Source organism: Canis lupus, chromosome 27 (genome assembly GCF_048164855.1).
Source record: "Canis lupus baileyi chromosome 27, mCanLup2.hap1, whole genome shotgun sequence".
Taxonomy (NCBI): Eukaryota; Metazoa; Chordata; class Mammalia; order Carnivora; family Canidae; genus Canis; species Canis lupus.
In genome coordinates this window covers 28,906,895-28,934,620 of record NC_132864.1, presented here as the reverse complement: position 1 = coordinate 28,934,620, position 27,726 = coordinate 28,906,895, and the positions used below count along the sequence as shown (strand labels likewise).

Sequence of the window (27,726 nt, the reverse complement as noted above, 5' to 3'; positions counted from 1 at the left end):
GAGGTGGAAGGCCGGGAAGAAGAGAACCAGAAGAATTACTCCTAGAATTCCTGTCTTGCCCAGCATTTCCCTTCTGTCCCTGCCATGCAGAGCAAAGGCGGACAGGAGCCCAAGAGCCTGGTGCCACCTCTCCAGGATTCACCAGCTTTGGAAGGATGCTTGCCTGCCCAATCTCCAGACAGTTGCAAACCCTTCCCAAAGACAAACCTTTTTCCAACACTCTGCTCTAAAACTGACCCACGTCTCGGGAGGTGAGGCCAGGGCTCACCACTGAATGAGCCTCATTGTCCTCCCAAGCGTCTGTAGGTCCAGATGCCTTTGGCCTGGAGGTGCGGCCTGCGGTGCAGTCTGCCTGCAGGCTTTGATTCACTCCAGGGACAACACTCAGAAAAATCAAACAGGCAACACATACGATTCCAGGAGCTCCTGCCAGACTCATACTCTGTTTTTCCATCATTTCCCTCTCCTCCTCCTCAGGAGGGAGTCTCCTTTGGCATTTTGTGTATAAAAACTCAAAACCACCGACAGGATAAGCACCTGATAAGGAGCGAGGCATTGCCCAAGAGTTACCAGGAAGAGGCGTCTTTGTTCTTGTTTCAAGCCCTTGACACTGCTAACAGCTCTAATTACTGAATTTGCCATGGGATGTAAAATAAAACCGCATTCCAGAAACCATGTAGTCTCTCGGGGAGAGACATGTAGGGAGAGGTGCCCAGGGTTGCAGGAACGTGTTCTTTCATTTCTGGTCCCTAACCTTGGCAGCTATTCTGAGAATGTAACAGTACCTTCTTTATGTGCACGGAGAAGGCCACTTTTGCACATGTAAGGGTCTATCTCACTACCTGTATCCATAAATATGGGCTGCATATTTGACTACATTGTGTGCAAAGCATGCTCCTTAAGGACGTTAGGACTTTACTCATTCACCCAAGCCTTTCTTGGGGACATGGGCACTTCACAAGTTCCTGAGGCTGCAAGCACAACAAAATGGAACTTCTTCCAGCCTAATTTAACTATAAAATCTGATGATGTAACACCCACCCACACCCACATCACAAACCAAAGTGACATCACAAATACTAGAGATAATGGTTCAAAACTGTCTGCACGTGAGCCAAAAATCTAAACAAACTACAATTTGCTCATACATAACTGAGGCAGAGAAAGATAGGTGACTAGAAATATTAAAACAAACCAAAGCAAAACAACAACAAAAAAAGCAAAAGAGGAAAAGGGAAAAGAAAATATATATTTCTTCCCCCTACTAAGCTAGCTAAAATAAAATTTAAGGCAACTGAAATATGGTAAGGTGATTTTATTTTTTTATAGATGACATTTCTTAGAAGGCCAGGTCTCTTTAAGTGTGTGATTCTAATCTATCCAAATTGTTCCCTTGTTCTTGGCTGGTTCCAGGAATGGAAGTCAGCATCACTTACCTTGTGCTTTTGCCTTTAGGAAACCCAGGATTTCCAGCTGAGTGGCCCTTCTTGGCTCACGGTGGTCTGGTTAGAGAGTGTATTCAGGGTTTGGTAGAACTTTACGTGGCATCATTTCTGTCTTGCAGCAGCTCGAGGGGTGACTATAGCTCCTATAGGACTCTCTAGTGATCCTGTCTCCATTCCTTTTCTGTCCCCGCAGACAGGAATTGTCTTTGATTCCTTGTAAATGCTTCCCAAACCTCTGCTTCCAGCCCAAGCATTGCTGTGTTCTTTGGGAGCCTGAATATCATTGTGACCGTGTTTCCCTACTTGGTACAAAAGGCTCTGGGTGAGCGGGAGAGCAGATGGATAGATTTCTAAGAGCTGTGTGGAAGGGACGATGTGTAAAAAGGCGTTACTACTTTGCCTCCAAAGTGGGCCTTCTGGTCCCTGCTTGAGAACTGGTCTTGTTTTCATTCCCTTTTCTCTCCTTCTAATTCTAGCATCCAATCTATGTGAGACGAGAGCCCAGCATCCCCACATATGGGCTCCGTCGGTCCATCTTACTGAACACCAGGCTTCAGGACTGCTATGTGGACGCTCGGGCTCTCGCCAGCCCCTGGGTGGCCAGAGTGTGTGCAGAGCAGAACATCAGGTCCCCAGCACCAGGTACCACCTCTTCTTGGGAAGTCGTAAAGAATCCGTTCATTGCCAGTTCGGTCTCCCTGATTAAGCTGGTGCTCAGGCGACAGCTGAAAGATAAGTGTTGCCCAGGACCACGCAAGTTTGGAGAAGCAAAGCCCTCAAAGAGATTAAAGCCTAAGGACAATTCAGCAACGAAAGCCACGCAGCGGGGCAGGGTAAGAAACCCCATCACTTCCAAGGGCAAAGGGCCGGTGGGGCAGCGCCCTGGTTCACCCTCACCGAGGCTCAGGAAACCCGCAGGAGGCATCAGCAAGGTACGTGCGGCTGCCGGTGGAGAAGACCTGGGAGTGGGGACAGGGAAGCGTCAGCTAGGGACACTTACTGCTGAAGTGATTCATACAGACTGAAGGAAATCCTAAAGTTAAAGACAGGACTGTGGAGGTGGGGACAGGGATGCAGGGGAAGGTGACACAAGGGAGACAGCACAGGTCTGCGCTTGGGCTACTTATGCTCTGCCCAGTTCTACAGGACGCAGTGGCTTTCATAACCACAGGCTAAAGGAACTTAACGTGGAGGGAAAATAAGTGGGAAAAGCCAGGGTATGGGCAGCGCCCTTAGGCACACCGCCCCCCCCCGCCCCAAACATGGGAGGCGAGCCACAGATCGAGCCGTGAACTTAGACGCGGGGAACCTGGCATCCAGAGGCCCATCGCTCCACGGGGCCAGCTGAACCGCTTTAACTGTAGTTGAGGACAACCGTGGGCTTAGCTTCTTCCTGCCTCCGTCTTTGTCATGTACAAAATGGGGGAATGACAGTCCTTCCCCCATGGGGTTTCATGAGGATTGAGCTAATGTAATGCAAAGGGTTTTTGAACAGAACCTGGCACAGAGTAAACGCGTAAGATCCCGCGTGGCATTCAGGAGGTGACACTGTGGCTTAGGAACCTTCTAACCCTGCTGGCTTGGGCAAACCCGTTCCAATTTCCTTGCCTTTAGATCTACCTCCTGCTGACCTTACAGGGTTATGGGGAAAGCACGCAGTGGCGTCCATGAGGAATTCCGTAAACCAGAACCCACTAGACAAATGTTGGTGGAGGCTGTAACCAAGTCTGGGACACAAATCCCAGATAATTATTCTGAGCTCCCTTCTCAAGTTTTAGCTTTGACTTCTCTGCTTTCTTCCTGGCCAGAGTAAAGAAAGTTCAAAGGAGAAAAAAGTAACTGTCCGCCAAGATCTTGAGAGCAGATATGCTGAACATGTGGCTGCCACCCAAGCACTACCCGGGGACACCGGGACAGCGGCCTGGAAGGGCCAAGCGTTGCTTCCTGAAACCAGAAAGAGACAGCAGTTGTCAGAGGACAAGCTAACCATCCACGGCCTCCCCATGGAGAGTTACAGGGCTCTGTACCACTCTGTGGTTGAGCCGATGCTGTGGAATCCTTCAGGGACCCCCAAAAGGTATAGCTTGGAGCTGGGCAAGGCCATCAAACAGAAGCTCTGGGAGGCTCTGTACAGTCAGGCTGCCACTCCCGAGGGTGCTCAGGACCCACTGCCTGGCAGGACGCAGCTGGAGGTCCACAAGGAGCCTGTGCCCAAGAAATGGCCCAAGTTAAAGAGTGAGAAATAGGAACAGGAGCTCACCAGCTTAGGATATTCTCTCCTAGATGTCTGAAAAATAAACACCACTTTGCACCTTCCACATAATCTCGGAGTGCTTTACAAATTAGTAACTCCCTCCCTGGGAAATAAGACCAATGGATATGAGATTCATTTCATACTGATGGCTGTTCTCTACTCTCTCATGATGAGGTCATTTTGAGGGCTAAATGCTTAGGGTCTTTTCCCTACAAGCTCCCTTTCCTTAATAGGGGTTTGAGGGTCTCTCAGTCGTTCAGGTAGGAAAAGGCCAGGCAGAGGAAGTCAACAGTTTAAATCCAACCCATGTTCCTTATTTTGAAAAGTGGACCATCACTGCCCTCACTCACTCCACATAGGGCTGAGCAGAAAAACCATGACCACCTCAAGGACATAATCTCACAGACTCTCCATCAGATGCTCCCTCATGACACCACCCCAGGCCCCAACAACACAAACTCTATGTAAATGGGAGAGGAAATCCTACAGATGTTTACATGAACAAGGAGGAAGTCAAAGGCATTGCTTCACGCAAACTTCTCCCTGGTGGGATCTATAGATCTTTACCATACAGAGCAATGACAACATGTAACGCATACTTGATAAAATTGTATTTTTTTTTTTTACAGTCATTTGTACAATTTGTTACAAAACCATAGAAGACTACAACTTGTTTGAAATCATTTTTGGTCGGCAAATATGTAAAATCTGTGTGCAATTATCATGTATTTACAGGGCCTCGTGTTAGTCATTTTCAATGATTATTCCAACAATGTCACGCTCTCAACATAAGACATGGCTTAAGATAAATATATTAGTAAATAAATATTCTGAGAACATATTTCCATAAATGAAATGTGCTGCTATACATATACAGAATATACATAAGTTGTTTTCTAGCCTTTAAAACATTAAAAAAAAATGGTAATGTTGGAGAAGGAGCCCTTAGACCATTTTATTACAAAATCTTTACAGCAAAGTCTTTACAAAATATCTTTTAAGTGCTATGGGAGAAATAAAAAACAAAACAAAACAAAACATTTTAAAATAGTGTCGTTAGACCAACACAATAGAGTCTATATAAAGAATAGAAAAAGGCAGGTCTGTTTAAAAAATAATACTCAGATTAGTAATTATTTTTTAGACCTCATTTTAAAAGCATTAGTCCTGCATGAGCTTTGAGTAGAAACTAGCAGCACATAAGGGAGGGTCTGAGTGGTGGGACAGCAGATTGGGCTTTATAAAATGGCTTGGGTTCAAGAGAGGTGGGAGAGATTGAGAGAGTCAGAGCCAGCATAGAGAGGTACCTTGTTGATCAGAATTCCCAAACCCCCATTATTTTTAACTGGTTCCAGTACTCTGCAGTTTACATGGCTGTCCTATACCCAGGGCTTGGCCATGGGGACCAGGCCTAACAGTCACAATCTGGCTTGGGGGTGGGCAGTGATGGTGCAGATTCTCAATGGAAAATGTGATGCTCCCAGTTTCCAAGGCTATATGACCCCAACACACCACTGAGAGGCCACTGACAAAGGTCATGATTACCGGAGTCTTAAAATCTTCAAAGAAGACATTTCTTTTGATTTAAATGGTGAGGCAATAATAGAGTTGTTCCTATATTCTGGTGACCTCCCTGTCTGGTGAATTTAAGACAATGGCTGATATTTAAAATTTTAACATTTTCACTTTTCTGCTTCTACTGCCCTGTAAAGTACAAAAATTAAATGTTGTTTCTTTTTGCCATCTGTAATTATTGCTCTTTCAAATGAAAATTGGACACATTTATTTTAATAAGCCCCGTGGAAGCCACATTATCTACTCATCTATTTATTGCTTAAGGCTATTGAGGAGTAGTTTCCCAGACTGGGCTAAAGAAAGCCACTTTGAGGGTATGGTTTCAGACAAAGGAGATAATGTGCACTCAAAGGCATTAAAAACAAAACGACAAAAAACAAAAATCTCAACAATGAGAAGCTGCTTTTTGCAGTTCATGTTAGAAGCCATACCCCCCACCCCCTTCCCTAAAACCACGTAATGCAAGCTGTTGTCCTCAGCAGCTGCTACTCCTGGCCTGAGAAATAAAGGCAGCCCGGATCACATGTCAACAGCTTAGGCGCTTCTCACACCCTCGCCAACAGGTGTGCTGGGCATAGGCCGGGGTGGGGGCGGGGGGCAGCAGCCCCCAAAGGACTATACCTCAGAGGCTGGAGGACAAATCTCACTGCATTGAGTTCCTAAATGGCAAATGGCTTGATCATTTGATGCTAGAATTTCTTTCTGTCAAAGCCTGGCTAGAAGGCTAAATGTCCTCATCACGGGCTGGGTTTAAAAAAAAAAAAAAAAAAAAGCAAAAAGAATTGGGATACAGTGAGATTCTCAGTCAAAAACATTCTCATCTGGACCCTGGACTGACTTCCCCTGAACTTACTGGAGAGGCGGTATCACCATTGTTGAAGGGCAAGCCTGGGCAGTCTCTGTTTCCCCACTACAGGGGGGCTAGGCCATGAGGTTCCTATTCCGCAAATGAGCATTTCAGATGACAATAAATGGATAAAATGAAAGTGACCAGAGGAGTTAGTGAACACAAGGGGCTAATGTGATTAGTTTCTTCTTAAAAAAACAAACAAACAAAAAAAACCAAAAACAAAAAAACAAAAACAACAACAACAACAAAAAAAACCCTTTAAGAACAAGAAGTACATTGGACAAAAAGGATGACAATCCCTGATCTGAAATAGCTTTAAATAGATTCTCCCTTTTACAATGGAAACATCTTTTAAAAAAAAATGGTTTGGGTTTTAAAACTCTCCCTCCCTCTTAAAAACAAGAATAGCAAAAGGCTGGAAAAATATACAAAATCCTACCCTTTGGGTCTAAACTATCTGATAGTCTCTTTCTCTGTCTCACGGAGAATCAATACATAATAGTGCATTAGGTAGAAGGGATAGTAGACATTTGCAGGCGAGATGAGCAAGTTCAGCCATGAGGCAGCGGGCTGAATAACCCTGAAGCGGGGCTTCCATAGGGGATGGGATGGGAAATGCATCACTCCAACGGAGGGAGCTCGGTGCTGACCCCGTGGGGCCCCCCAGGAAGGCAGCCTCAGGACACTGGCTGTGCCCACACAGATGCCTGTGTGCAGGCACTCTCTAGCGCCCCCTGTCCCTTCTCTGGGTTAGTGAGACCACTTTCAGCCCCCCACCCCGCCCAGACACTAAGGCTGCAAAACGACATTCCTCCTGGGTGTTCATCCCCACACACCCCTTCCAACCATTTCTGCAGCCAGTGGCAGGAAGTCCAAGTTCAGGACTGTGAACTCTGTCCTTTCACCTAAGACGATGACCCGAAGGGACAGACGCTGGGCTGCATCATCCCTGTCACTCCGGGGCTTGTGTGGCAATGGCTTGTCCCAGCTCCTCAGAGCTGCAGACCTTCCGCCCTATTCCTAGCTGTTTCCGTCAGCTGCCTATAGGTGTGAGCTGGAGAGGCATGGCTTCTGAGAAGACCCGAAACTTTGTACGTTGGGATTTACCACAAGAAAGAAAGAGGCAGCATTGCATTGTTCCTCAGAGTTTGTACCCATATCAACTAGCTTTACTTCAAGTTTCTGGTTCATTTTCTAAGGCAGGTGTAGCCCTGAGCTTTTCAAAGGCCTGAGCTCCCTCCTGGGAGACAACAGTATCTACACGATGTGGTTCAATTAATGCAGCAGTGATTTCTTTTTTTTTTTTTTTTCTTTTTCAGCAAAAGTTGGCGGTTAGGGTTCTTTAAAATATATATTTAAATAACTTTTTACATTTACATATAATATCTTAAAAAACAAAGCAGAGAACTCAATCCCACACACCTCAGAACCCCAAGCACACACACTTTACAAAACAGAATATACCATGTTATCAAAAGAGGCAAAGGACTCAGAGAAATTTTGTCTGTTGGTTTGTTAATGGGGGTGGGGTGGGGGCAGTTTGCCACAGGTGGCTCACATTTTGGGTTGAGAAGGAGGGCTCTCTTTATTACCACTTTTGTGTGTTTGTCAATGCTAAAAAAAATTTTTTTTTTTTTCTGAAGGAAGTCAGAGCTTGGAGTCTCCATATAGTCCCCATTTCCACGTATGAGTTCCTTCTGAGCTCAGGCTCCCGTGCCACTGTCTGCTGGGCGAGATCTCTGTCCTAGAGAGAGAGAAAAATAATCAGAACTGGCCCTGGAGGCCCTGGGCACAATGCATGGGGACCAGGCAAGGGACCTGGGTGCCCATCCCCAGCATTACAGGCTCTCAGGAATTGACAGCTCACAATGCCACATGGACCATGTATGCTTTGAAAACAGAGTTCCTTTGCTGAGAGCTCCTCATGCTGTGCTGGGGGCACAGGTGCCTGCTAGACAGACAGGTGCCTGCTAGACAGCTTCCTTCATCTGGAGGTACAGAGACTTCTGGAAGCCCTTAGGTAGCATGAAAACACATACAACAGATGCGCATCTGGCACTGGTACAGGCCCTGGGAAGAAGAGAGGAGACCCCTTCCCAGAGCCCACAGACCCTCCCTCAGGTTGTGATAGCCCGGGAAATAAATAGAGGGTGTGACAGTGACCTTGGACAAGGCTGGAGGGTGTGATTTTAGCTCAGATCTGGAGAAGCAGCAGAGAAGTCTGGAAGTTGCAGTGAACTTGGATTGTTGGGGTAACAGGACAGAGGTCACAGGAAGCTCAAGTAGCAAGGAAGTGAGTGAAGCCGGAGGTAGTCCAAGGCAAGGGATAGGCAGGGGGCAGATCATACAGAAAGGGGTGAAGTTTACATTTTTAAAATTTAGAGGTAGTGGCAAGTCACTGAAGGGTTTTCTGGTGTAAAGACATGTATTTCTAAAAAGACCACTGGGGAAAAAATAAATAAATAAAAATAAAAATAAGACCACTGGGGCTCCCATACAGAATGGAAAGCTCAGAGCAGTGAGAGATCCATCAGGTCCCTGCCTTGGCCTTGGAGAAAGGAAACAGGTCTGGTCAGGGAGACGGCAGGTGGAAATGCGGGAGAGAGAAATTAGGGTGATACTTTGGAAGTGGAACGTGTAGTGGTGCTACTCAAAGATGCTGGACTGCTTGTTACTGACACAAAATGTTTGGAAACTTTATAGCAATTTGATGAGGTCTGCTGAATCGAATGACAATTCTGGACTTGGATTTTGCATGTTGTTTGCTAAGTTTCATTTTTCTGGGGATTTGATTTTCCGGACAAGGGTGAAAAATAAGCCCATGTGGTCCTCACAGGCAGGTTGAGAAGTCCAGGACGCTGGAATATGGAGGGTGGGGTGGGCTCAGGGATAGTGCCGGGTTTGGGCCTGAGCATCTGGGTGGGGAGCCTGGAGGAAGGGGGCGGCACGCAAAGGGAAGAATTTGAGAGTACTGCAGTGGACCTGACAGGGTGGGATGCTTGTGAGACTCAGAGAAACAGAAGGCCTAATGGGGGTCAAGGGTGCCTGGGTGGCTCAGTCGGTTAAGCATCTGCCTTTCACTCAGGTTATGATCCCAAAGTCCTGGGGTCAAGCCCCATGTCGGGTTCCCTGCTCAGTGGGGAGCCTGCTTCTCCCTCTCCCTTTCTCCACTGATTGTGCTCTCTCTCTCCCAAATAAATAAACACAATCTGTAAAAAAAAAAAAAAAAAAAAAAAAGAAAGAAAGCTTAATGGGTTTGGAACACAGGGCGGGGATTAAAACTTCAGAGGTCATTAGGTGCAGATGGCATTTAAAGTGGAGGGCACAGGGCAGCTGTGGTGGCTCAGCGGTTTAGCGCCGCCTTCAGTCCAGGGCCTGATCCTGGAGACCCGGGATCCAGTCCCACGTCAGGTTCCCTGCATGGAGCCTGCTTCTCCCTCTGCCTGTGTCTCTGCCTCTCTCTCTCTCTCTGTCTATCATGAATAAACAAATAAAATCTTCAGAAAAAATAAATAAAGTGGAGGGCACAAAGGAAGTCACTTAGAAAACAACTCGGAGAAAGAGGAGAACCCTGACTCTGGCCCACCGTCCTCTCCTGCTCTCACCTGCAGCCTCAGTGGCTGTGATGCTGGACTCCTGAGTGTCCTGGGGGGCACCAGGAAAGCCAGCCCTGGTGGCCTCTGCACCTTCCAGAGGGCAGCTGGGCGAGAGCAGCACCCCAGCCTGGCAGCACAGAACTGGTTCTTCTTCCCGGGCCACTCCTAGGCCTCTGTGGGGTCGCAGGGCATCCGGGCCCGGCGTCCCACCCCAGGGGCCGAGGCCACAAGTCCCTTGGCAGTCCGAGGGCAGGCCTAAGTCACCGTCCACATCCTCTGGAATGATGGGGATGCGCTGGCTCAGGTCCCGGGCCCCCGGGTGGCAGCCGGGCGGGGGCTCCTGGGCAAGCGCGTACTGCACGCTCACCGAGCAGTCCTCGTTGTAGCAGCCGCTGCCCCCTCCGCTGCCATGGGCCACCTGCTTTTCTTCATAGAAGCAGCAGGGCAGGCCCTCATATTTCACCCCATCTGTCCTGGGCAAATGGTCTGGGTGAAGGCCGTACAGGCCCTGGGGGCTTCCTGGCTGAGCTTCCCCGCCCGGGGCGCCCAGGAACAGTGTGCTGCCCCCGGCCACTCCGACGCTGGGCTCCAGTGTGGAGGGCTGGGGCTCGCAGCAGCAGGCACACGACAGCCCCTCGCGGGCCCCCTTCCAGGTCCTCCTGAGGTCCGGGGCAGCCCCAGGAGAAGCCTCGAGCCCCACTTCTGAGGTAGAGCTAGTGGGCCCCCTGTGCTCCAGGGAGGAGCTGCTGCTATAGTTCATCTCCAGGCTGCAGGTGGACAGCTGGTCCCCCGAGGGCGAGGCGGGGCCAGGCCAAGGCTCTCCCCGCCCTGCACCTTGACCGTGGGCCGCTGGGAGTTCGTCAGGTGGCGGGGAGCCCTCGAGGCACACGACAGGCCCCCGGCCTGAGCTGCCCGAGCCCCCCACGTCGCTGGTGCGACCGGGGCTCCGGCTGCGGTAGATGAAGGGGTCATAGTCACTGCTGAGGGAGCTGCGGAAGGTGGAGCAGCTCCCGTACACGCCCTGGTTGCTGACCTCGGTACAATCCACTACGGAGTCGCTGGAGGAGCAGTGGCATTGGCCCGAGCTGCTGCTGCTGCTGCTGTCGCTGCCAGGGCAGTCGGCCAGGTAGCCGCTGCACACTGAGCGGTGGCCGTGGTAGCAGCCGAAGCTGGACGTGCTGCCACTCTCGAGGTGGGAGGGTGGTGCCATGTGCACCACGGTGGGGAAGAGCAGGCTGCCGCCGCCACTCGGGGGGAAGGCACGGGATGGGCCCCGGGGGGTAAGGCCGGCGGGGGCCTGGCCCTCCTGCTCAGGGTAGCTGAGGCCCTGGAAGTAGTAGTGTTGGTACATGGTCTCGTACTGGGAGAAGCAAGCTGCCTTGGAGAAGCTGCGGCCGCTGAACTTGGGCCTGCGGAAGGGGTGAGCTGGCGAGTAGGCCCGGTGCTCCAGGCCGCAGCGGTGCGGGGCCAGGCTGTGGTCCAGGTGGAGGGGCGGGTAGCCGCGGATGTAGGTGGGGGTCTGTGGGGAATAGAGACTCTGCTCCCCGTGCCGGTCCACGGTCAGCAGGGTGACAGGGTTCCCGTGAGAGTCCATGCTTGTCCTGGTCGGGTAGGCGGGGATGGCGTTGGTCCTGTGCACGCGGCCGGGGTAGTGCACCGGCAGGATCACCCTCTGCTGCCGGCTGCGCGCGAGGTTGCTGGTCTCCACGCACACGGCGCTTGGGTTTCCCTTTTGCTCTGGGGAGAAGGGGGTAGGGGAGTCTAAGTCAGTGGGGCTGAGGACACGAGTGCCAGGGGCTGGAGGGATAAATGGGGGCAGACAGTGAAGCAGCAGGCTTGGTCACGTGCCCATGTGCCCAGTCTCAGGACTCGGGCCCCTTCTAAGCTGTCACCAAACCTGGCCACGCTGGCATAGGCTGACCCACTTCTCTGTCTGAAGGGCAGCCACACCTGTAAGGGCCCATTGCACACCTCCCTTCAGCCTGGCCTGACAAAGACATTAAGGGAGTTTGCACACAGCAACAAAGATACCAAGACGAAAGGCACGTTCCCTCTAGAAAACCAGCTATCTGGAGTATGTCCTGCATTCCGGCCCCCTCATCCAACACCACAGGTGATGCAGGAGTGCCACCACAACCCTGCCACCTCACATTCATCTCTTGTGGCATGGGAACAACCCCATGGTATTGGGCATGGGGGCATCATCACTGTCCTTCCCGCTAAGGAGATTACGGGCCTAAGGCCTGGAGAGGCCAGATGCCTTGCTCAAGGTCAGGAAGCTGGTTCACGTGAAAGCCAAAATGTGAACTTAGGGCGATGCTTCAGGCCAGACTCTCTTAAGGGTTTGGAGACTGAGTAAACTCCAAAACCAAGCCTCCCCCCCCCCAGGTCTGGAGGGCAATTCTCGCTCACCGGTCTGCAGCATGTGTCACACTCTTGCTAGGCATTCAGTAGGGACAGTGACTCTTCAGCAACAATGGAGGCAGATGACAATTACCTATGATGTTGTGCCGACAGTGGGGGCAGGTGTGGTGCTGCAGCAGCCATGGGTCCACGCACTTCCTGTGAAAGCGGTGAGTACAGGGGATAACCCGCAGCTCCTAGGAAGGGAGAGAGGACACGTGGCCTGAAGGCAGGACCCACGCGGAGAGCAGTCCTGCCTCCAGCCCCATATGTTCTTCTTCCTGAGGAGTACAGCATGGATCAAGAAGCCTTGTTCCTCATTGCAGTGCCAGAGGCTTCCTTCTCACTCACCTCCCCGCCTCTAGCAACAGGTGGACACCACTCCCTGGAGTCAGTACCCATGCCTGGCTTCTAGGGAAAAGCCACAACCATAGTCCTCAGCATTCAGGAAGGAAGCAGGCTCCTTTCTGGTTGCCAGAGGAAGGCATTCACATTCATTCCACACATCAGGGAAAACTAAAGCCAAGAGTTTCTGCAGCCCCAGGCATGTGGAGAGAAGACTAGGTATCCTCAGAGACCTTATGCATCTCTGGGGTGGTGGTTCCCTCCAGGCACTCTAACTGGGGATGAGTAGAAAGGATGCCCAGGATTTGTAATTGATAGGTGTGGCAGCAAAGGGGCAAAGCTCTCCTGTCTTCTCCTTCACTGGACCCTGAATACTCACCTGAGGGAACATGGTTTATGACAAAGCAGTCTATGTAGAGAGGAGGAGATGGGGCTTTCTAGAGTACAAGCACCTCTGGAGTTCCCAAGCCAAAGGACCCCTGCTCCACAGTTTGCTAATGTTACTTTGCTTTTTCATTCTCTGACCAGCTCAGTACAATAACGTTGAAATTAATACCTAACCTTGTTCCTGACCGTGGAAGAGTTCTACTTGTAACCTTCACGATCACCTGAAGCGCAGGTCAGTCTTGGGCCTCTGTCACAGGGTAGGCACAGAGAATGAAGTCACTTGCCCGAGATCACAAAGCTAGAACCTGCCTGGCCCAGGACTGCAATACAGGCAGTCAGCTCCTAAAGACCATTCAAAACTCTCTTAACTTAAAGGCCTCTGCAAAAACTCATTTGCACCCGATAGTCTATATGGGAGTGGAACACCTGCATTAAAGGGGCATCAAATGCCTGTAGCTGATTCTGAAGTGCTTTGTTCCCCACTCCCCAAAATGTATGTCTGCACGCCTCCCTCTGGGAAGATTAAGCAAACATGGCACAATGTTAACAAATGGTGATTCCAGGTGAATGACACATCATTCACTGTATGACTCATGCAGCTTTCCTGAAGGCGTGACATTTTCAGGATAAAAAGCTAGAAGAAAAAAGGGAAGGGGGCGGCATCATATCTCCTTGCCTACGTCAAAACACCCAGTGCTCCATGTGGCTTTGCAGGAGAGGTTTGCTTCCAGTCAAGTTTTCAGAAGAGGGATTCTAAGATTAAGTCAATATGTGTCAATGTTCTTAACACCAGACATTTTCTGGCCTACCATGAATTTCTGATCAATTTCTGAAATTACATGGGTGGAAGCTGAGTCCTCTGGAGAAAGCGTCTCTGCATTGTGGCCACTCACTTCTAGAGGAGCTAGAGTGTCTCAGGCCACCCCCTTGAGACCTAGGCATTTAAAACCCTTCTGCTCCTGCAAAGTTGTGTGAAAAGGACCTGGGGCCCCACCCTTCCAGGTCGTGTGTGCTTCTGTGGACCTGTCCACCTCATCCCCAGCCAGGATGGGCCCTGCCTGTCATTACCTCTCCATCAATGTACTTCTCCAGGCAGATGGCACAGTCGGACGTGGAGCTGCTGCTGAGTGTGTCCAGAGCTCCACAGCTCCCCTCCCGGCGCCCCTTACTCTTGGAGTTGAACTTTCTGGTTTCCATCTTCTCCAGAGCCTGTACAGCCAGCCTGTTCATGGAGTTCTGTGGCAGAATGTGTTAGGGTCTGTGTTAGGGTCCAGGACATATTTGTAGTGGTAGTCACCCCTAGAGCCATGGCACCCAATGCACGGGGACATGCGCTAGTCCTCTGTCAGACTTTTGACAAAATGTTAGAAATTAAGACTGCACAGATTTTTCAGACTCCTGAGTTGACTTGAACCCAGGCTCCTCCCACGTGGCAGTACCAGCAGAGATCTACTCTGCAAGACTCTGAGTTATTAACCTGCTCCGTGCCTTGGGTTCCTCCTCTTTACGCTGAAGAAAGCTCCGAGGGCAAATGAGACAATGAGCATGGGTGCCTGCCAAATGCAGCCACTGTTCTGTCGGGGTGATGGCCATTCACTTTGTGAGAAGGTGGTGATCCTCTCGACAGATTGCCTACCAACATCCACTGTCTCTCTCCTGAGGGGTCACGCAACATACGGGACAGTCTACATTCCCACTTACCCTCTCCATCAACCTCTACTCCCAAATCCTGCCTTCCTATGAGCACAGTGATATGGCAGCTGGGGCACAAAAGCGGCTACCCTGTTTACTGAGAACCGTCTGGAGAGCTTGGAAGATGCAGATTCAGATTCAGCAGGTCTGGGTATGGCCTGAGAGTCTGCATTTCTACTAAGCTCCCAGGTGACAACACTGGTGTCCAGATCATATCTGAAGAGCAAGGCTCTAGGGCTCTGTATTAACATTTAGACATTTCTTGAGAGAAGCTCCTAGATGGAAGCACTCCCAGTGCTCAGCCTTTGTGATTCTGGCCCTTTTAGAACAGAGAAGACATAGGGTGATAAGCTTTGCTCTCATTTTTCTCCATTTTTGCCACTCCCGGGTCACTGGCAAAGGGCCGCCGAGCTCAGGCCCCCACCCTGGCTTCCACTAGTGACAGGGCGGTGGGGATCTGCACTCACGGGCTGCTCGGGGGCATTACCTGACTGCGCCGCTGCTTCAGCTTGATTTTGACAAGGAGGATGAGGCAGACCAGGGAGACCACGACGAAGAATGCCAGGAAAATCCCCATATCAAAGTACTCAGTGGGTTGCTGGAACAGAACACAGACACACTGAGTCACAGGTCTCTTCTGCCTGTGACTTGTGTCAGCCCTGGTTGGGATAAGGTTGGGGCAACCTGAGTATGTTTCCCCTTGTTTGCAGGAAACACCTGGGGGTCTGCTCCACCCCAGGCAGTCCCTCATAGTGTGGCTAGGGGGAAGCGTGCAACAGTCTTGGCCAGGCCTCCTCACAGTCAAGAGAACTCCCACAGTAACGCCTAGCTCCCCATGGAATAGCGCAAAGTTTGCTGTAACTGGTAGGAGAGGTCCATCCAAATAAACACGAATATCGTATTTATGGGACAAAGGAGTGAGTGTCATGTTTTGAGGGAACAGTGATTACTAACCATGTAATTAATGGTTTACAGCAACTTAGAAAATTGTATGCTGCTTCCACAGATACCAGCTTCCACTACAGTGAGTCACATTTACCAAAGCGCTCGTTTTTCCTTTAAAAAGAAGCCAGCAAAGGCAGTTCTTCTGCAAATCCCTTCTACTTTGAGTTCTTATCTTTTCCTCGGGGCACACTGCCTCCAAAAACCTGGAAGCCACCTCATCTAGGACATGCGGTTAGCCAAGAGGAAGAGAGTTTTGCTAATTGAATGCTGCGGGTATCTAGATATTTTGTGTGAGCAAAAGGATCATCCTGTGTGTATCTGTGATAAGGTAATAAACCACATATATTTATAACCTGTCCCAGGTTCCCAGAATCTTCAGCCTGAGGTTTAGGCGGAAGATGCCAATGAAGAGTTACTGGCCAGCAGTGTCCCTTTGACACGCTCAAGAGAAGCCTTAACGCTATTCATCAACCGCCTAGAAGTCATAAACTTCAATCTCAGTAGAAAGTTAAGTGCTCCAGACTCAAATATAAGTTAGGGGTTTTCAATAATGCAATTATTGAAATGCAATTATTACCCTCCAGGAAGGAAGAAGTACAGGCTTTTTTCTTTAGTCTGGGTCAATGGAAGGAGGGAGACAAGGGAAGCCGGGTACTCTTTCCTTCGATCCTCCTCAGATTTTCAGAAGGAGGCAGGATGGGAAAAAAAAGAAAGACAGGAGGCTACCAAGAAGGAACACCAGATGGAAGAGATCAGAGACACCTTAGCACAAAATCATCTATTTCTGGAGGCACCTGGGTGGCTAAGTGGTTGGGTGTCTGCCTTTGGCTCAGGTAGTGATCCTGGGGTCCTGGGATCAAGTCCTGCAGTGGGCTCCCCACAGGGAGCTTGCTTCTCCCTCTGCCTCTGCCTCTCTCTCTCTATCTCTCATGAATAAATAAATAAAATCTTTTAAAAAATCATCTATTTATGGAAGGTCTTTTGGAGTCCTCTCTAAAGGAACATGGGTGGGGACGTGTGGGTGGCTTAGTTGGTTAAGCATCCAACTCTTGATTTTGGCTCAGGCCATGATCTCAGGGTGGTGAGATCGTGCTCTGTGTCAGGCTCTATGCTCAGCACAGAATCTACTTGAGACTCTCTCACTCTCCCTCTGACCCTCTCCCCATTCATGAACACTCTCTCTCAAACAAATAAAATCTTAAAAAATAATAAAGGTACACGGGTAACGTTTCTCCTTGGCCTCCAGCCTCATGTCTGATCTAAACTATAGGAACCTAGGCTATATCAGCATTTTAGACAGAAAGAAGACTGGAATAAAAGCCCAAAGGATGGGTGCCCGGATGAGTCTGGCCAGGGCTGACGGAGGCTTACTCGAGGAGGGCGGTGCTGAATCCTTGCTCGAGCTACTTTCTGTTTGTTGACAATGTTCATCAACTTGATGGCATCTGCACCCTTCACATACACCACTGGCCTCTTGAGCGGGTCTTCTGAGCCCTGGTTTAGCTGAGGAAGAAAAGACAGTTCTGGTTAAAAGACGTTCTTGCTTTAAGAAGCAAGAAAGAAGAGGAGAGGTTGAAGGAAAAGAATAGCTAATACCATTAGAAAATCCTGAAAGTCTTCAAGCATTATAGCCTTGGAGCTTCCAAAGGACAAGGCTGAGAATAAAGCCTGTTTTAGGACAGACTGGGCAGGCTGAAGGCCCAGAAGGGTCTCTGAAAATGCCCCCCAACCACTGACTTCCTGGCTTTTATCTCCTCTCAATGGCCTTGCTATGGAGTAGGAATGATGTCTAAACATGAGTTTCTAGTGCCAGCAGACAAGTGCAAAGCCCCGAAATGAGGGTGATGCCTGTGTGACAAGCCCAGCTAACTAAACGTGCTTCTCTTGGGGAGGCTGCCACACGGCGTGGCCCGAGGACTTTACCTGGTCAATAGCTTCGGGGTTTTCCGACACATCAAAGATGACCGCAGTGGCTCCCCGCTGCACTGCCCGCTTGGCCTGGCAGAGTTAAAAAGAAGAGGTTGGCACTCTTGGTCCTCTTACCTTTCCAAAGCTGGCCTTGGAAATCACACCTGTATTCGAATGCAGAAATCTGACAGTCACCAACTTCCGTGACTTTGGGCAAGTCACTAACTTGTCACTATAAAAAAGGGGACAATGCCACCTACATTGTACAGCTAATCTGAGAACCAGAGTTGTTAGACGAGGTGAAAATCAGTGCTTGATTCACCTTTGTCTTCCTATTTAGCCAAACATTAAAAACAAATCAACAACCTGCCCAGTCAGCACGAAGGTACTGGTTTCAGTATTTTCTGCTCTAAACACTGAGCCACTGGCAAACCAAAGTAGATGCCTTTGGTCCTTCTCTTGTGGTCCTTCTTCCTCCCTCTGTCAGCCAGCGCTGCAGTTAGGACAGCACACTGAGTATTTCCAAAGGAATCTCGAAATGGTCAATTTAAATAACTGACACAAGCCGAAGACCTTTGGAGATGCTGTCAGAGGAAAAAGCTATGAAAAAAAAAATGTAAATGGGGATTTAGAGCAGTTGGCTGCCAAACCTGGCTACACATCAAAAACCACTTGGGAAGTTTGTAAAGCAGATTTCCTGGCTTGAACCACAGAGACTGATTCAGCAGGGTTGGAGTGAGGCCCAGGAAACTGAGTTCTGGAAGTTTTTGGAGGGATTGGGATGATCCAACCACTTGGGGAACTATGGATCAGAGACACACGATGAGACTGTTTTAGGAACAAATGTGAAAGGGGTGGGATTCTTTTTTGAGGGAGGATTCTTTCTATCCCAACAAATCTTCTAACGTCATGTTCAACTAAGCAGACAACAGGATAAAATCTGTGGAAGAACAAGACATAAGACCTAACCCTTGCTTTTAGGAACTGGAATCTTGTTAGAGAAGTTAGGAAACCTCTAAGTTTGGGGGTGGGGGGAGCGGTGAACAACAACAACAAAAATAAAACCCCAAACCTTCTATAAGATGGGAAAATAGTGGCTGGTGTTTAGAGATCAATTCCATGAACCAGAATGCTTGACGAAGAATACAATTTGAAGAATTCCTATTGAGAGAATAATCACTACAGGGAGGCAGCCTAAGGACGCTTCACTGATCCTAACTAGCTGACAAAGTGGCTGGACCAATGGCTTCTCAAGCCCACTAGAGGGCAGTCTTACCCCGCAGCTTTAACAAGACCATTCCCGTACCAGGCACCGAAGCAGCAGGACTGTCACATCCTCAGGGGCACTGCAAAGTCCCCAGCAACTAACTAGCTGAGCTGAGCCAAGCTGAGCCAGGGTGCCCTGGGTGTGTGCCACAGGAGCTGTCCTTCTGCCCCTGGGACTCCTCCGTGAACGGAGAATCCATGTATTTCAAGTCCCTTCTACCGCTTGTCCATCCCACCCCATTGCCTCACCAGCAAGCTGCAGACAGGAGTGACTCTCAGGAGCTATTCCTGGCTCTGCCTCTGACAAGCTGCCAATGGTGGGCAAGTCACTGAATCTGAGTCCCAGTCTCAGTTTCCCCACCTGTAAGAGGAGGAGGAAGCCTTCTGTGATTATCACTAGGGTCCCTTTCAATTCCTAATCTTGACCACTTAGCTGAGAGGCAGGGGGCTGTCCAGAGCCATGGGGTAAGGGTCACAGTGGCCCTATTACCCGCCTCCAGTGAGAGAGGAAATGATGGCACAGTGAGAAAGCTTGAGGTCATGTGGCATCACCTTCCTCCAGGAAACGATGGCACAGTGAGAAAGCCTGAGGCCATGTGGCATCACCTTCCTCCAAAAGGCTCTATAGGGACACAGACTCCCTTGCTGGAGGCCAACAGTTCATGGGCCCCAGAGTTAACAGTTAAGTTGGCGCTGTGTCTTCTACTCAGGTGATATCCTAGTCTTCACAATTCTTTCCTAGATGGAGAGGGGCCCCAAGTAAAAGCACCAAAAATGAAGTAATAAACAGGACCCCTTGTTCTTTTATTTGGCTTTCATTCCACCATCAAGTGCATCAACTAGCACCTGAGGGAATGTGCATTCAGACCCGTCCTGGTCAGGTGGAGGATGCTGGTGCAGGTGGAGAGCCTGACAGTGGCAGAAGAAAGGCTGCAGGACCTGCAGGAGTGCAGTGCTTCAGCCATGTGGCTGTTTCTGCTTCCAGGCTCCCCTGCTCCACAGGAACATGGAAGACTCAAGGACCTGGAGGTGGGGCATGACCCACCCAGGACAGGCACTTTTTAAAAGGCATTTTATTATTTTTTTTAAAGATTTATTTATTTTATGATAGACATAGAGAGAGAGAGAGAGAGACAGAGACACAGGAGGAGGGAGAAGCAGGCTCCATGCCGGGAGCCCGACATGGGACTCGATCTGATCCCGGGACTCCAGGATCAGGCCCTGGGCCAAAGGCAGGCGCTAAACCGCTGAGCCACCCAGGGATCCCCAAAAGGCATTTTAAACAAAATCTAGGATGGTTGAAGGGTCTTCTGGTATCTATAGTAAAAACTGCAGGTCAAGAATAAGGTGCTTAAAACCCAATTAACATACCTATTTAACGGACTCTGACATGACCAAGTACAAATATTTTGAGAAAATGAGAATTCTCACAGTTGACTTACTTTAATGGAAGTTGCTATTAAATAAGTTCGTATTTCCTGCCCCTACCAGGACTAGTCAGGAGGGGAGTCAACCCAGGGTCCTGTTGAGAACTGGCCTGTCAGGAGCCAGCTCAGGATTTAAAATAGGCCATGAATAATCCAGATTTAGAAAATGACACATTTATTATACTATTCCCAAAGCAAATTAAAAAACAGAACACTACCTTGGTCACACTTTCCCTCTCGCCTCACATTTTCAGTTAAAAATAGAGGAGGCATATTCCTGAACCAATCTTCACATCTAAGATCATTTCTTCGTTTTACCTACTCAAGCTTGGGCCCAAATATTCTTTTTTCTTTCTTTCTTCCAAGTAGGCTCCAGGTGGAGCCCAACATAGGGCTTGAACTCACGACTCTGAGATCAAGACCTGAGCCGAGATCAAGAGCCAGATGCTTAACCAACTGAGCCACCAGGTGCCCACCCCCATCCCTGTCCCTGAATACTGTTTCAAAACAAATCTAAACCATAGATTGGGAGATTACATAGTTGGGAGATAGTGGTCTTGTGATCATCAGAAACTCTATAAAAGTCACAAAACTCTCAAGATAAGGCTGTTTCAAAGAAAGGATGGAAAAGACACAGCCTGGTGGATATGGCTAGATAAAGGTCATGGGTAAACCAGACTACTGTTACAGAAGGCAGTTACCCTTGAACTGTGTGCAGACTGGCACGGAAAGAAGGGCATGAGAAGGATGTGAAGGGCAGGAAGGCTTCCCCAAAGCAGCCCAAGGCCCTCCTTGCCATCACTGCCCTCTGCATGCCCTTCCCCCAGTCCCTCCCACACAACCCTCTTCACCTCTGCTGCCTCAGTCAGGCAAGGGCAGGTGGGCAGGTCAACACCAGCCAGCAGGTGACTAGAAGCCCAGTGCTAGAATGTGGAACCAAAGGTTGTCATGGTCCTTTATTTACCTTTCCAGGGCTGCAAGGCCCAAGGCTAGAATTTGTCCACAGCTACTGACAAATATCAAAAATGCAAACATCTGCACACTTACTTACATTTTGCAAAGTACAAATTTCAAGCCCCAGGACACAGGGTCCTACTGTGGTTGGCACTTACTACAATGCAAGTCTCCTATGGTTATTCAATAAATGTTTATTCTGAGTGAAAGAAAGCCTGCCTAGCACCATTCTCTTGGGTTGCTGCTCCCTGAATGTGGATGTGGTTTTTCCCTACGGAAAGCGCTTCTATCAATATGTTTGAGTCTCGAATTTCCAGACGGGAATAAGGCATTCAGATGAGAACAGTTCCCACTACTACCTTGAACTCAAAGCCTCCAGACTGCTTTAGTTTCAATTAACTTCTAGAATTCCTATCAGGAATGGATCTGGCACCCTCCCCAGTGTGTGCAGTCACACCCAGACTTGGTTACTCCCAGCAGCCCTTGGGCACAGACTCCATTTTTCATCATTGTTTATGTTTGTCTAGTACTGGATGTGGTGGACTCAGTGCCTAATATTATGGGAAATCTCTCACAGAATATTATCTTAATCGAAAATAACCCAATGATGACAAAAAAAGCTTTGTCCCAAACTCCTGACCACATGATAACCAAGGAAACTGGATGGTTAATGCTGATATGAAGACCTGTGTCTTCAACCTCTTATAGGAAATCCTGATATTTGGGGGCTCCAAGGCGGCTTTTTTTTTCTTTTTTTGATTTTGTGTTTGGTGGGGTTTTTTTTTTACACTTATCATAAACTTCCAACAAGTCATTAAAAGTTCCTTGTAGACATCTTTAAAGCTGTGAAATACCCATTCACATACTCTACTTACTCATGTATTTTTGATATTTGAACTATTCCAGTTTTTTACTATAATAATTAATGCTACATTGAACAAATTGTGGCTTACATTTCAAATTTCCTTAGAAGGGAGGAGGCCCAGGGCCAAAAAATATGAAGATATAGTAAGAGTAATAATACAATCCACATAGGCTTTTAATTCCCCTCCTTTTAAACCCACTCAATTCTTAATTTATCTGTAGTGACAAAATAGAATGGTGCAGAAATTACAAGAAAAATTTGTCAACACATTTAACTTCTGGGTAAAGTGACCTGTGGTGAGCTGGCTAGGAGAAGGAAGTCAGTTTGAGAGTAACTCTCTGCATATACTTCATATGCAGAAAGATACTCCAGTGTGAACTACCATGTGTTGATCATACCTACAGATTCTTCAAGGTCAAGTTCATGTGCCACCCCTCCCATAAGACAGGTTTTTCTCTACAGCTTAATGCAGCTCTTATCCCTCTCTGGGTCCTAATATTTCTAAGGATTTCTCTTCTGCCACTTACGACTTTCTATGATGCATCTTCCTCTCAAATATAACAATCTTTCATGTTTGTTATTTATAAAAGTAAAATGTGCTTACTGTGAACACTTTTAAATAATTTAGAAACTAAAAGCAAAAAGTAACTGACCTATTACCCCCAATATCCCAAGCTTTATTTATAACATTAACAGTGTGGGTTTACGTTTTATCTTTCCATGTTGTTTTTTTAAATCCATATATTGGCAAGAATAAAATGCATATATTTACTTATATATCAAAATTCACTTAAAAATAAATTATATATACATACTGTTCTGTACCTCCCCCACCTTAACTCAACAATTTATTCAACAATATTATATAGATTTGTATTTAAAAATGTCATTCTTCTTACCAGCTACATATATTATTTCATTATATGGAATATTCCATATTATATTGGAATTCCATTATATGCAATAATCTATTATATGGAATAATTTTATGGTTGTACTTGAGCTTAAAACCATCTCCCTGATAGGCATTAAGCAGATTTCTACATTTTCTCTATTATAAACAGTGCCATATTGATATTCTCATACTCACATCCTGGTGGCATCTATCATTAATAAATAGCTACAAGTATTCTTGCTTAGTCAAAGGGTATAGACATCTTACATATAAATGGCTGGCCTGGGTGCTGGGCTAGCCTGCCTCAGAGTCTAAAAGAGCCAGGAGGTGGATCTCACTGACCAGTTTGTGTGCCCCATAAAGTCTCACAAAGCAGATTGCCCTGGGCATGGTTCATACTCAACAAATTAACATAGTAGGTGGGAACAGAGTTTAATTCTATTTGTAGTGCCATGTATTCATTTATTTGTTAACAGTAGTAATTAACCAGTTACTATGTGTGCCAGGCCCTGGGGATACGTTCAGCAGGAAGCAGCAAGTGGCAGATCCCTGTCCTCATAAAGCGTACATTCTGCAAGGAATGCAGGTGCAGCCCTCTCTGAAGAGGGCTGGGGAGTCACAAGGAATAGTCTGTGTATTTCATTCCAAGGGCAAATGGGGTAAAAAATTTTGAATATGGGCTCAGCTATCTCATGTCTCTACTGCAGCTTTTCCCAAAGTATATATCACAGGATGAGATTTTCTTGGTCAGTGTCCTTAGAGAAATGCTGCATATTCCAGAGTGACCCCTGACATTGACAGGGCACATTAGTGTGCTAGAGGCTCTTATCTACCTGGGATCTCCCATTTTTTTGGATACAGAATCCTTTTGCAGCAACTCCTGTCCATACCCTCCCTTCTCTAGAAGATGTTCTGGAACCCACTGCTCCACGGTGGGTGGTACGCCAATGAGAGAGGAATACCGCTCCTTATTCATGGCCCTGCTCTCTAAGGTACAGGTAAGGTAGAAGGCTGAGGATATGCCAGAGATCTCCATTTTGAGCTGGAAGACAAGTAGAGAGAATACACACTGCAATCTAAATGAGATGGTTACTGGTATGAAAACATCCAATTACATAGTTCAGTTTGACAACTACTTAAGAGGTCCAACTGTGTGCCGGACGTCCCTAAGAAAGATTCAAGATGAGACCTTCTAGAAGTGCCTGTCATTACACACTTGCTGCTGCCCTGGCAGAAGAGATCCTGCTTAGAAAGGAGATCAGAGTGTGGAGATCTCTTTTTACCCAAGAGAGCATTCACTTGCAGCTCTCCTCCAATACATTCATAGAGCAGTGTGACCCAAAGTGGCAGAAACCATTACTGTGGAGAACCCCAAATGGCACCAGAGTCCCAGGGCATGGTTCCTAGGACTTGGCATCAGCATTCTGCTTCAATGCAGGTCCTCAAGTTCCTTCTGTGGCTATTTCCAAAGTAGAGCACACTGTCCTGGGCATCTGTGGGCCATTTCTTGCTCAGGCTAATACGGATGCCTGGGGTCTTGCTGTAGGCCTACCCTTTATCTAATCCCTACCTTTCTAGAACCTAGGCTTCCAGGGGCCAAGCTAAACCTTTGCCCTCACCTCTACACTCAACTGCTTACCAAGTTTTGCTGATTCCATCTTCCAAATTCATCCATTGTTTTTCCATCTCCATTGCTGCCCCCCTGTCCAGGACACCTGACTTCTCAACATGAGTCACAACATTTGCCCATGGGGGTTCCCTAGCCCATCCCAGCTGCCCCTTCCGCCCCAGTGTGGTCTCTACCCAGCAGCAGAGGGGCCTTTCTAAATCACAGCTCTGACCTGTACCACTCTCCTCCAATAACTGTGTTGCTGTTAGGGTAGGCCGTGACCTCCCCACTGCTGATGGCAAACTCCATGCTCCGACCCCCAAGTCTAACTGGGCTGACCTTCTAGTTCTCTGATGGCCTGCGTCCTTGCTGCTGAGGAACACACTACCTCCCCCATACCAGCTAGCCTTTACCTCTGCTAAAACTTTTGTCAATTTAGGTGCTATTCCCTCCACACTGCCACTGCCTGAGGCCTGACCGTGCCCACCATTGGAGCTCTTATGACATCATGCTCTAATTGTTTACTCAAAGTGCCTCCTCACTAGATAGAGGGCGGCCAATGTGTCAGACTTCTTTCCTGCCGAATTCCCAGAATCCAGCAAAGGGCCTGGCACAGGGTAAATGGCCAAGAAATGTTTGTTGATTAACCTAAAAAGATCAGCTTTTGCCCTCGGGGTTAGCATCAAACACTGGAGTCCCTGGTACTCCAAGCACAGACTGTAGCTCGGCTCTTGGCCACCTGATCTCCCGTCTCCTTTGACTCTTAAAATTGAGAAAGGTCTGTTCTCCTTGGAACTCGAGGTTCTGTGTATTTGACACTTTCAGGATTTGGTTTATTAACTGCAGGCACATCTTCTGCTGCAGCGTGCTGGGCCTCCTACTGGCGGTTAGTTCTAATGCTGCCGTTGTCTCTGGGAAGCCTTGACTGCAGCGGCTCTGCCTCACCATGGATATTTATCAGGCCCCAGGCCTCTGTGTGAACACATCTCTGATGTCGAAGCTCTTAGAAAACAAGACTGAGCGCCTGCACTGTTTGTTCCTTCCACTCTCTGGAGGAATGCAAGCTCCTTTTAGAACTCTGACCAAAGGAAAACTCTCACCAAATGACTACCCTTGGGCAAATCCACAGGAACAGATGGCATGAAATGCAGCTTTTCACAGTTTCCTCCCATTATCACTCAGGGGACCTTGGCTTTTCTTCAGCCTAAGAGACTCCTGGAGCCTACGGAACCCCTTGAAACCTGTGGGGAAAGATGGCCTGCACCAAATGGAACTGGTCTTGGGAAAGTGAGCCAGTCAGCCTTCGCCACCTAGTGCGAAGACCGGAAGCTTGGCTTTTTAGGGGAAACTGGTGGCAGATTCCAAACTCCCAAACTCAATGATGGCCTCATTTGGGGCAATGAGACCAAAGCACAGGCTTCAGACACACATGTGCCTAAGGCTTGAGCCTCAGGCATATCATTGCCAGGAATGCTGGGTGCCAGGAATAAGCCTGGCGCATGCTGCCACTGCCGCAGGGCCTGCTCTGTGGTCAGGGAGGGACAGGGACTGTGAACACGGATGGAGACCCAACCAGCCAATCCCAGAGACTGGCCATGCCTGACACCCACCTGTGTCTCTTGGCTGGTCCTACTGCAGTCCAAACAGGCACCACTCAATGGGTCCCTCTATGCCCCGCCCTCTAGAGGCCACTAAGAGGATTTTAAACCCTCCCTCCTCATTTTTTCCTTTGCACTCCCCCCTTCACTTAGTAGTGACCACCCAGGCACCAGGCTCTTGATCATTCTGGTCAGCTGCTGTTCCCTGAAGCATGAGTCACTGCTCCACAGGGGATACTCTTGCCAGGCAAGGGGGCTCGCAAGGCCGGTCTCACCAGTGCCCTGTTTTCCTACAGAAACCTTTCATTCCATAGGAAATGAGGTCACACACCAGAGCACATGGGCAACCGGTGAGAAAATACCGGTGCCAAGAAGGGGGCGGGTGTCAGAAGTGCGGAGGGAAACGACCCTAACACCCACAAACCACCAGAGCAATCACCTGCCGCTCTGGGGTAGGGTAGGGAGGAAGGGGTGCACCTAGCTTAAAAAAGAACCTGCTTTCTTTAAAGTGTATGCAACATAAATGATTTTACCAAACCAAACTTGGAGAGTGGTTAGCTAGTTTCCTGTCATGATTCGGAGCCCCTAATCCATAGCCTGAAGGAGATGGGCAGACAAAACGGCCCCATGGGTGAAGAGGGGCGGGGCGGGGCGCCTGGGCAGCCACGCAGGCTCACTTTCCCCGAGTGGGAGAGGAGGTGGGTGGGGGTGCGGGTGGGTGGCGCAGCTCTGCCCTGCCCGCTCCGCCCGGCTCCTCGCTCCAGGGCTTGGCTGCAGCCCGGCCTGACCTTCCAGGTTTCGCTGGCAGGAGATCAAAGTGCCAAAGCCACAAACACAGCTCAGAACTCAGAGGCCCCCGAGGCCCTCCCCCAGGGCCCCTCCTCCCCTCCACCCTCCGGCTTCAACCCCCGCCCCCCAGCCCTGCTTCTCCACGCCTTCCCACAGGGTCCCTCCCTCTCTGCTTCCCCACGCTCCCCCCTCCCCACCCAGTGGGGGCTGGCCTTTGGGGGGCGGGCTCCCATCCGGCCTTCGCTGACCCTACCAGGCCGGCAGCGCCCCTCCCCATCGGGGGAAGGTATTTCTCGCCATAATTAAAGTCATTAAGCCTCCAAAGGCTCCTGTCGGCTGCTGGTTCTGAGCTAGAGAAGGAAGATGATGCATTTTAAGTCCTAGTTAAGATTATGCTGATCTATTTAGGAGGCATGTAGCAGCGAGAATTCAGCGGTTAAGTTAGTGGTTAAGGCTGCCTAAATTTAAATAGTGTTATTTATTCTCAAAATATGTAGCAGCCCCACTTAATTTCTCCTAATTAAAGGAACCGACAGAAAAGGCTGGAGTCCGTGGCCATGTCACGGCGCCATTGCACAGGTTGGTACCCTTTTCACAATCAGAAAATACTGGGTTCAAACGGAAATGCATTACCCCAGATCTTAATCTTAAACATAGACATTTAGACCAGTTCCAAGAAACACAATGATCCTCTTTGTTTTAACACCTGACAAGGAGCACCAAAAACCCAGGAAGCCTGTCCACACCCTCCTTCCCATGGCCACTGCTGGGTGATTGGATGTTATGGAAAAACTGTCTGCAGTTGGGTTGTTTCATGAGATGTCTCTGCCTGGCACAGAAACTTTTGGAAGAGCTTGTGAGCTGCTATCTTGGGTTGAGTTTCCAAGAAGTCCCATTTCAGGGCCAAAGTCAGCAACTAGAAA

The 27,726-nt window shown here is 48.8% G+C and overlaps 2 protein-coding genes across 5 annotated transcripts in view; one reads left to right on the top strand and one right to left on the bottom strand.

Moving 5' to 3' along the window:
- The first annotated feature begins 1,093 nt into the window (after positions 1 to 1,093).
- Positions 1,094 to 6,053, top strand: C27H22orf31 (chromosome 27 C22orf31 homolog). 2 transcript variants are annotated; one of them, XM_072803101.1, is made up of 3 exons: positions 1,094 to 1,304; positions 1,922 to 2,278; positions 3,254 to 6,053. In XM_072803101.1, the coding sequence occupies exons 1-3, from the start codon at positions 1,302 to 1,304 to the stop codon at positions 3,689 to 3,691; spliced, it is 798 nt and encodes a 265-aa protein (XP_072659202.1). In that variant the 5' UTR covers positions 1,094 to 1,301; the 3' UTR covers positions 3,692 to 6,053. The 2 variants fall into 2 exon arrangements, with proteins under 2 accessions (XP_072659202.1, XP_072659201.1); XM_072803100.1 differs by having other exon boundaries at positions 1,922 to 2,377.
- Positions 4,289 to 27,726, bottom strand: part of ZNRF3 (zinc and ring finger 3) — a 157,720-nt gene continuing 134,282 nt past the window's right edge. For 2 of the 3 annotated variants that reach the window (XM_072803091.1, XM_072803092.1), the window contains exons 3-9: positions 17,416 to 17,490; positions 16,864 to 16,995; positions 15,035 to 15,145; positions 13,924 to 14,091; positions 12,218 to 12,320; positions 9,730 to 11,457; positions 4,289 to 7,868 (exon numbers count right to left, since the gene is read on the bottom strand). In XM_072803091.1, the coding sequence (XP_072659192.1) occupies positions 7,828 to 7,868; positions 9,730 to 11,457; positions 12,218 to 12,320; positions 13,924 to 14,091; positions 15,035 to 15,145; positions 16,864 to 16,995; positions 17,416 to 17,490 (2,358 nt within the window). In that variant the 3' untranslated portion in view covers positions 4,289 to 7,827. Of the gene's footprint in view, positions 7,869 to 9,729; positions 11,458 to 12,217; positions 12,321 to 13,923; positions 14,092 to 15,034; positions 15,146 to 16,863; positions 16,996 to 17,415; positions 17,491 to 24,446; positions 24,898 to 27,726 lie in introns of those variants that run through there. The other variant, XM_072803093.1, reaches the window with a different exon arrangement.

Bases quoted from the DNA above. Each gene is read 5' to 3' on its own strand.
- C27H22orf31 (XM_072803100.1), top strand. The intron at 2,378-3,253 runs GTACGTGCGGCT...CTTCCTGGCCAG, and splicing joins CCGCAGGAGGCATCAGCAAG to AGTAAAGAAAGTTCAAAGGA.